Here is a 10,046-nt window from a genome sequence, read left to right on the forward strand (position 1 = left end):
TTACATTTATTACACAATGATTATACTGTTGGCACTATTATGTATATCTTGAATATTTATTATTATTTATACTTTTTTCATTTGACGTTAAAATATAATTTGATGATAGTTATTTAATATACAAAAAGACATTCCGCGATGAGTAGATTTCTGAATCAAAGTAATGTGTATTGTATACTGTTCTTATGCAAAATAATCTTTTTGCAAATAATCGGAATTTTATCGCAATTGCTTTAATGTTGCGATTATGTTTGCGCGTTTGCTTTTTGGGGTAGTGTTCAGAAATCATAAGGCAGCTGAATTAGGTGCATCAGCTGTAATTCTCCGCAGTTTTCAACGGTTGTTCTTGATTATTAATCGCGACTGATGCCCGGCTCTGATCCGCATAGTTTGAATCCGTTAAAAAATAAAGGAATGCTCGTAATTTTACTTCCTACTATAATAAGCGCTATGATCGTTTTCTTTAACCTGTTGGTAATGTTGTGAATGACACCGAAATAGTAATGGGGCTCTAAAAAAATACATTGGATATAACGTCTATCTGTATACCTGACCTACAATTTAATCTGCGTTAATTTTCTATTACTCTCAGCAGCAGCCGTGAAATTAGATAAGTAACATTTTCGAAAGTATTATCTTCCGTTGACAAAGTAACAAACTCAGTTTAGATCGTTTGCTATACCACCACTCCGATTGGAGTTGCCAATAGCAGGAAAGTGAAAGAGTTGTTGAAGGTAACTGACCTACAACTTGGATCGATTCTCGACATAGTTCAATCTCAGTGGCGCTGCATGTCCACTTCCGGAAGGAGTTAGTACATATTTCCCTTTTATGAAAACATTTCACGAGTAAGGGACTTTCAAATTCGAAATTTTGGTCCAGATAATTCTAACCCTTCCCTATTAGAAGCATACCAAATCTTTTTACGTCTATGGCGGAAAGTACAACAAGCCTTTAGGCCAAGGAATATATGCTTTTGGGCACTCCTGAGCACTGCGGTGCAGAACGACACTCGATGTTAAGTATTAATTTAGTAAAACGATGGAAAAAGAAATATACCTTCTCGGCTTCTTTCAACTGAGCAACGTACTCCTCTTTTGTAGCAGTCTCGTTGCTGTCCATCCATTTAATGATGTCGTTGCACTTATCAGCGATGCATTTCCGTTCGTTTTCCGTGATCTGCTTCTTGATCTTCTCTTCCTCTACGGTGTTCTTCATATTGTAGCAATAGGATTCGAGGTTGTTCTTCGCCACGATCCTGTCTCTCTGCGACTCGTCCTCCGTGTGGTATCTTTCCGCCTCGTGCACCATTCGTTCGATGTCCTCCTTGCTGAGACGACCCTTGTCGTTGGTTATCGTTATCTTGTTCTCCTTGTACGTCGACTTCTCGACCGCTGAGACGTTTAGGATACCGTTGGCGTCGATGTCGAAGGTCACCTAGGGCGGAAAAGCAGACGAAAAGAAGAAACGCGAAAGAGCCTTTCCCTCTGCTTCGTTTCGTTCCGCTTCCGCGTCTGGCTTCCGTTCTCCGATGCTTATCCGGACGGCCTGACAATTCCAATAGAGTCCCGTCGGGCTCGTACGCCGATGGCAACAGGCAAGAAAAGGAATCTCGAGACGCGAGAGGATCTTTTCACCCTGTCCAGCCGCAGCCCTTGCCCTCATCCTTTCCACGGGACCTATATATATGTATATATCTCTGGCAAGGATTTCCTTCTTTGCTGCGACCATCGCGTCTCGGTACCGACCGCTCCAGGCCTATTCCTCCCCGGAATTGTTTTCTTATCTCTGGCCACCCCCCGATTCCACGGAACGTTTATTAGCGGCCTCAGCCTCCGGCCAACGGGGCAACCCCTACCCTTTCTCGTTTAATTGCTGATCGGTAATCATTGAAGTGGTTCGGTCATTTCGGTGAGACGGTTTCAGGGAGTTCGAAGTACCGGTATTGAAAGATCCGGATGTTCGAGCGTCTTTATGGAACGGTCGCGACGCTTAGAGTAGATCGATCATCGTTACTTTGTCCGCGAATTGTACTGAATTTCTAATGTCTTGAGAAGTTGTTAACTGGAGGAAGCTTTTGTGGGAGTAAACGATTTCTTTTAACACTTTGACTGCCATATTATCTATATAAGGCACTAGTAAAATTAATTTTCAAGTTGAGGTATTGCGGGAAATAAATTTGAGTAGGTTTCATAAATTCTAGTAAGGTTATGAAACTAAGTACTGAAGTAAATTTTAGGTTATGTGGTTTACAATAGTAAAATCAAAATTGTAATTTTGCAGAGTATTATTCGGTTTTGATATAGCAGTGAACGTGTTAAGAAACTATCTTCGGGCCTTAAAAAAATTTTTCCATGATACTGTATCCTGAGAATATTTTAGTCGATTAAAACAAAATGTTCTAATTTCTCGACGCGACAATCTTGGGGGAAATTCAATGTTTTTGGAACTAGTTATTTTGCGTGCCAAGGGAACAAAGTAAAAAAATCTAGAAAAAGATGAAATTACCCTGTCCCGTGTGCACGTCAAACTTAATTCGGCATTTTAGATACTACACCGCCGCATCGTTGCAACCCGTACCAGCTATCTGCCAATTTATCTAAAATGGCTAAAAACCCTCACCTCAATTTGAGGTATGCCGCGAAATGCCGGCGGGATCCCAGAAAGCTCGAATTTTCCCAGGAGGTTGTTGTCCTTGGTCATCGCCCTCTCGCCCTCGTACACCTGGATCAGAACGCTCGACTGATTATCCGAATAGGTAGTGAAAGTCTGCGTCTGCTTGGTCGGGATCGTGGTATTGCGTTTGATTAGAGCGGTCATCACGCCACCAGCCGTTTCTATGCCGAGGGAGAGCGGAGTCACGTCCAGGAGCAGCAAGTCCTGGACTGTCTCGGAATTGTCACCCTGCAATATGGCCGCTTGCACGGCCGCACCGTAAGCCACAGCTTCATCCGCGTTTATCGATTTATTGAGCTCCTTTCCGTTAAACAAATCCTGTCCAAAATGTAGACAAAATTCGATTATCCGTGGATGCCATTGATTCCGTAGATTCTTTCGAAGTGAATCGAATAATCCCGAGGAAAAAACGGTTATAGTTCGTTCTAAATCGAAATTAGTAGGTTTAGTATCGCGTGTTGGAGCTTGAGGAAAGTATTGGGCTAGTATAATGAGGAGAAAGAACGATTTTTGGTATGTTATATCATTGAGTAGCACATTTCATCGCCTTGTTGCACTGTGGCATGTACCTTGTCCAAGATAAACATGTTAAAATTCCTTGACAATGACAGCAAACAAATAACTAGTGGAAAGGAGGCCTCTTTGAGCCCAGAGGCTATTCTGTCTCCTTGGGCTGCGGTTACAATGGAAACGATTTCTCGTGGTCTGACAATCTATTGGTGTAGCGTGACATCAAATATATAATGTAAACAAATATGTAAAAAACAATGGGGAACTCTATCAAGTACCAAAAATGGTAATTTTCAAACATTGTCCATTCAACATTTACGAAAAATCCATTGTTTCGCGGAAATTAAGAATGTGAAACTCTATTTATTCGAATCGTAAATTATCTATTCAATTTGGTCCCTCGACTACCGAAAATGTTGCATCACGTTAATCAGTTTCGTCGGACGGTTAATCGCTAATTGAAGCTAATGATAATTTATCACAATAGACGCTGGACGCTAGTTCAATTACTATTATTGCTTTGAAAGATAAAAGTCGAAACCCAGCGTCGCGTTAAAGGCTATAAATATATTCGAACGGGTCGCGCGTTTAATGGCACCGGTAACGTAGTGACTATGCCTAGGGGTCGGACAACGCGAGTGTTGACTTTGTCATCGAGCTCATTAATTCTGTAACGTTCGCTCGGGGGATCCCCGGTGTTGTTCGTGACCGTACCCCTCGTCCAGCTTTCCGAACCCCACTTAAAATGCTCGTCGCTAGGGTCGCGCGTTCCCGTTAGGAAACGTAATCGAATTTTAATGCGTTTTATCGTCGAATCTACCGTCTGCGTTATATTGACTTCGTTTTAACCCTCGAACAAACGGATGTCGGGTCACTTGAGACCCAGCGTTGTATCTGCGTTTGTCAGAGTCGAAACTATGATTCTCGAGTCACGATATGCACACAGGCAATCAAACTGTTGAAAATATGGTAAAGCAAATGTTGGGAATATAAACAAATTTTGAAATTTTTTAATCGGATTTAAATATTAAATACGTTGCTTGTTTTACTTTAGGTTCTTGTCACATAGAGGAAAAATTAAAATTGACCGCGTGTACTGTAATTACATTTTCTCGTTTTAGTTATTATGAGCTCGATTCATTGTAAAACGTATAAATTGCTTTCAGAGGCGTACAAAGAAATTTTTACACTCGTGTCGTACGTTCGAGGGTCAACGAAGCGAATGGACTCTAGTAATTTCGATTAAAAATCTATTCCAGAATCGATACATTTACAAGAATCGAGTAATCGAGAAACGTCCCATTCTAGGTAGCGTTTGCCTTGCGAATCGAATAAACACGCGAGAGAAAAATTTTTCCTCGTGGAAATATCTTCCCTTCCTGCCAAATAAAATAACCTGAAGAAGCCGTTGTATCCGCGGGATTCTGGTTGAGCCTCCGACGAGCACTATGTCGTGTATCTGCGATTTCTCCATCTTGGCGTCGCGCAGAGCCTCCTCGACAGGCTGCAAGGTGTTCTTGAAGAGATCTTGGTTCAGCTCCTCGAAACGGGCGCGGGTGATCGACGTGTAAAAGTCGATCCCTTCGAGGAGCGAGTCGATTTCGATGTTCGCCTGCGTCGATGACGACAGGGTTCTCTTTGCGCGTTCGCACGCCGTTCGCAGCCGTCGGACCGCCCGCTTGTTCTTCGTCAGGTCTTTCTTGAACTTTTTCGAGAACTCTTCCGCGAAGTGTGTCACCATACGACTGTCGAAGTCCTCGCCTCCCAGGTGGGTGTCACCGGCTGTTGCCTTAACCTGAAGACGATAGAGTGACGAGCAAATGTGGAAACAAGCGTAAAAGGCCCTCCTTCGCGTCTGTTTGTTCCCCGAGTAGATACACTGTCGCTCGAAGCTATCGGGCCACTCGTCGTTTTCTGAAAACTTTTCTAGTTCCGTGCAAATTATGAATAATAAACCGCAACTTTTCGTGGATTCTAATGGATTTTTAAAGTTGTTAATGTCATTGGATGTCTTCGTTGCGTTTCGATCTAGTATCAGGCTTTATAAACATTTTTTTTATCGTGATGTATCTCTTTTTAAAAATGGACGATTCCTGGCGAGCGACAAGTAGCTCCATCTCGATAGAATCCGACGCGCGGAAAAGAGGAACGGCGAGCGATTTACACAGACTCACCTCGAATATGCCATCGTTGATAGTCAGTATCGATACGTCGAAAGTACCGCCGCCGAGATCGAAGATCAGAACGTTCCTTTCACCGCGTCCCTTTTTGTCGAGGCCGTAAGCAATAGCCGCGGCAGTCGGCTCGTTAATGATCCTCAGGACATTCAAGCCGGAGATAGTGCCGCCGTCCTTGGTAGCCTGACGCTGAGAGTCGTTGAAGTACGCTGGTACCGTAATCACGGCGTTCGTGATGGTCTTCCCTAAATAAGCTTCCGCTGTTTCCTTCATTTTCGTCAAAACCATCGACGAGATCTCCTCGGGAAAGAAAGATTTCGCCTCGCCCTGAAAGCAACGCGCGACGGAAAATTGACTGAAAAACCGGCACAAAGCCCCGGTAAACAGCTGTTTCCTTTTTCATTTGTTAGCCTCTAAAGGCTGCCGCCCAGCAGCAGTTGCCGAAATTGTTTTCTCGACGATGGAAAAACGATTTTCCTCTGAAATCTCGTTCCAACGACTTAGCTTCCTGGCAATAATTGCGGAGGCGTCGGCGCCGTAACAAATTTCACTTTTGAATAACGCATAAAAATTTTAGTCATATTCGTAAATTAACTTCCGTTTCGTTTCGTTCGCAAACTGAAATCCATTAACGGACCTTTTTTTTAAGCAACACCCAGACGAGAAAATTCGCACGCAAAAGCTAGTTTACGAACGAATAAAAAAATTTTATTCTTTATTTGTGAATAAAATTTACCCAATTCCGAGATCGAACGATAGCTATTCGAGCTATGTTCTCCGAGATCACGTTTTTAAAAGCTTTAAAATCTTGAAGTAATTTAATGCCGTGCAATTTTTATTCTCCAATATTTAATTATCAATTTGATTTTCTCCCACTGCGGTAATAAGGATACGTCGTCCGAATTATAGAAAGCTCGAAGCCTCGAAAAATGTGGCCATGAGAAACGAGTTTTGCCAATCGCAACACTTGCTCTCTCTAAACGAACCTGGGTGCTTAGGCGTTCTATCGTCCTGTCGAAAACAACGACATTTCTACGCGACAAAGCCCAACGAAATATTCCACGCTAGCAACTGTAATTACATTTTCCGTCAAAATGTCAAAGTTTACGCCGTCGAGCATCGGCAGCTGTTAACCAAACGAACTTACTTTGTACTGGACGCGAATTTTCGGCCTTCCAACGTCATTAACAACGACGAACGGCCAATGTTTCATGTCGGAGTGGACTGATGGATCATCGTAGCGTCTGCCAATCAGCCTCTTCGCATCTGTCGGAACGATTTCATTTAGGCCTGTTTGCCAGTCGATACCCAGTCGATACCGAATGCTGGCAGCGATCGCGTAATTGGCCGTGGACGCGAACGGATCGAGGAAAGAACGATCGCTGTTACGTTCTTAACATCGTAAACGAGCGAGTTGCCTCGGCGAGCGAACGCATTCCGGCCTCGTCCGCTAGCAACTGCGGATTCCGAAGCGGTGAGTCGATTTGGCAGCGACGAAACGAGAGCATTCACAACTTTACAGCGGCTTCCGGTACCGTTGCTTTTCGCGGGCCAGCAACTCCGTCGGAAGCCCGGAAACGATCGTGATTCTTGTAATCCTAGCCGCGCTGCCAAATCGCCGGACCTCGCCGCGGTTATCGGGAATTCAATTCCAGAACGCTCGGTTTTCTACTTCGTGTGCACGTATCGTTAACGAGTCGTGATTTTCTCTTCTCACGGGGAAACGTGGACGGCCAAAGTTGCAGCGTATCGCCTCGCTAACTGATTACGAATCTCCTCTGATACCGATGATTAATTATGTAGAAAACAGTCTTGATTCTATCTTTTTATTTCCACGTGGGTGTAGAATATAATAGAGCTATTATTAAAAATACTGAAACATCAATTGACAACTATATTACGCTGGTATAGGAGTCACAATTTGTATAGAATTAGGCTTCTAAAGCATTAACTAACACTTTGTAACTACAGGTCAGATCTTTATGATTTATATATTTATTTTACCGAAACTTCTCCGTCCGATGAAGGATTCATAAAGATGCAGTAGAGCAACGGTGGTAGGGATGACCACGGTTCATTTATCCGGGGCAGAATTCGTTCAGTTAGCAAGGTAATATTGTAATTCGTTTCTCTTTTCGGTGGTTGCTTACCAAAGATCGTGTTGGTAGGATTCATTGCTACTTGATTCATGGCGGAATCGCCGATTAACCTCTCGGTGTCCGTGAACGCGACGTAGCTCGGCATAGTGCGATTCCCTTGATCGTTGGCGATAATTTCGACCTTCCCGTTCTGAAAGACCCCGACGCACGAGTAGGTCGTACCCAGGTCGATGCCAACCGCCGGTGCTGCCATTGTGGATTCGACGAAATTTCGGAAGCCAAAACGGGAAACGAGACTGGCTCGACTGTTTCGACCGTCGCGTTTCGGCTATTGTCTTCTTCCTTCCAGCGCCGCGCGCGATTGCGCTAAATTACGCGACGACAGGAATCATAAATATACAAGGAGGCGAAATTCAGGCGGTCGTAGCTACTGTTTTGTCGAAGTTTAGCGATTGAAAATATACTAGAAAGAAACTTCGAATGGCGTGGCGGGTCTATTCTATGTAAACGCAAGCAACGGTTTAGTAAATCTTTAGTTAACCTGGAACGGACAAAGGAATAAACAGATGAAGTTCTTTTATTTAGAGTGAATCACCATTATCGCGTACGAATACGAGTGGGAGTACAATTATCAATTCGGATATATGTAGAAGTACCATGTTAGAGAAGATTGGTTGAAAAGTAAATATTTCACGAATTATTTCAAATTTCTTAATTTCAGATGCACCGTTTATTCAATCTTAACACAAGAGGGAGAAAATTAAATTTAAATTTAAATTTAATTCGGCCGTTTCGATTGAAGTTTGAATAACCGAAGTAAATGAAAAATTAAAACGCCATTAAAGATAAAATCAAACCCAAATCTACTCTAAAAGAGATTTAAATTTAAATTTAATCTTCTTCTGCTTGGTTTAAGGCTGGATAAAGAGTCCATTTCGTTTCAATCGCAAGCTTTCACATAGAATTCGCTCAAGATGTTTAAACGTTTCGCTATTACGTAAGAAGTAATTTCTTAAATATTTCGAATGGATCCTTGAAATAATTAAGCGTGACATATTTATCGTGCATTGAACTCGATGTTTAACCGGGGCTCGCGACAATTTAACGAATCGTACAATTTTATGATCGGTGTAAAATTTTAACGAACCTTCAATTAAGGTGTATAATTTATTCCGGGCGAGCTTATTTTAGTTTCATTAAGACATCTTGAAAATGCAATTCCTGTTTAGTACAGAAAGCAGAACGAATTTCGTTTCGTTTAAAAAACAATCAGCATGGCGGAGGAAAAGAAAACAGAGAATCGGATGCTACACAGACTGCGACGTGACATAAATTAAGGAAACGTGTTTCTACGAGTGCGCTGGTTTTATGCGCGACAAAGAAATACCGCTGAAGGAAAGACGTAATCTCTCCGGTTTCCGAGATGCTTCCCGTGCCGTTTGCCAACTCTGTCCCAGTCTGAAGCGATGTTTCCGCTCGTCGTTTGATCATCGTGCAATTACAGTGGGGTCATTCTACGCCAAATCGATCACGTTTCGCTGTCGACGTCGATGATTCCATCGAAATTGAAATATGATGCAGTGTTCGCAAAATTGCGGAGATTTAAGTCAGTATTTTACTGGTTTCGAATTTATTTGAGAAGTACAAGACGTTGCATTTTTAAATTTTTATCAATTGAAGCGAAAACAGACTGGATATATAAATATTTATATAATAGATATTATCAATATAAAGATAATAAATTTAATATATATTAATTGGAGTTGTATTATTGTAAATCAACTATTAATTTGATGAATCTATAAATATATATATATTCTTATTAAGGTAAAAAGTTTTCTTTAATAGAGAGATGTTAAAATTTGTGTAGTGAGCTCCTGGATTATAATATCGACCGCAAAAAGCGATCGATTTTGCGTGGAATGGGCTCGCGGCGATCAGGAAGATCGAGCGGTGTCGTTTGTAAATTTCGCGCGGCGCGATCGATCGCATCGCGTCGATTCCCCTCCGTCAGGGAAGGAACGTCGGCGTTCGTGACCGGGATTACGAATCGTTCCACCGCTGATGATAGTCCATTCCTGGCGTGACGCGCACAAAGGGACGCGCTGATACGGCCTATCCCATTTATGGTTCCATAATAAACTTTCCGTCCCGGACGACGTCGGTTTTCCTGCGAGGATGATCGATAACCGTGAACTGGAACGCCGGTCGAAAAGAATTTCCGCGCGCCCTTGTGGACCTCATTGACCCTCCGAAGAAAGAAATATTTGTCAGATACGGAACGAGATCTCCTGTTTTTCCTTATCTTCGTATAAGATTTTGTTACGCATAGATATCTTGAATATATTCAATTCATTCTTCTTCTAAAATGAATTAAAATAAATCAAACTTTCGAGAATAATTCAGTCAAAAATATCTTGTATATTTTGTGAATCATATTATCTTTTCTAAGTGTAATTGAAATTTAAATCCATTCATTAGTTAGAAATGCAAGAAATTAAAAAATATGTTCACAAGAATCGAACGATATTGTTCGTAAGATTAATCTAGACTCGAACGCCCGATTAGAACGAATGTATTTTTA

General features: G+C 42.1%; 1 protein-coding gene across 1 annotated transcript; it reads right to left on the reverse strand.

Annotated features, from left to right (window-relative positions):
- Positions 1-954: 954 nt before the first annotated feature.
- Positions 955-7,715, reverse strand: LOC143342842 (heat shock cognate 71 kDa protein-like). Its single transcript, XM_076767128.1, has 7 exons — positions 7,514-7,715; positions 6,511-6,629; positions 5,361-5,690; positions 4,583-4,981; positions 2,623-2,994; positions 1,060-1,437; positions 955-993 (listed from the first exon to the last, which is right to left on the reverse strand). Exons 1-7 carry the CDS (start codon positions 7,713-7,715, stop codon positions 955-957), a joined length of 1,839 nt encoding a protein of 612 aa, XP_076623243.1.
- Between the last annotated feature and the right edge of the window lie 2,331 nt (positions 7,716-10,046).

Source organism: Colletes latitarsis, chromosome 6, assembly GCF_051014445.1.
Source record: "Colletes latitarsis isolate SP2378_abdomen chromosome 6, iyColLati1, whole genome shotgun sequence".
Classification (NCBI taxonomy): Eukaryota; Metazoa; Arthropoda; class Insecta; order Hymenoptera; family Colletidae; genus Colletes; species Colletes latitarsis.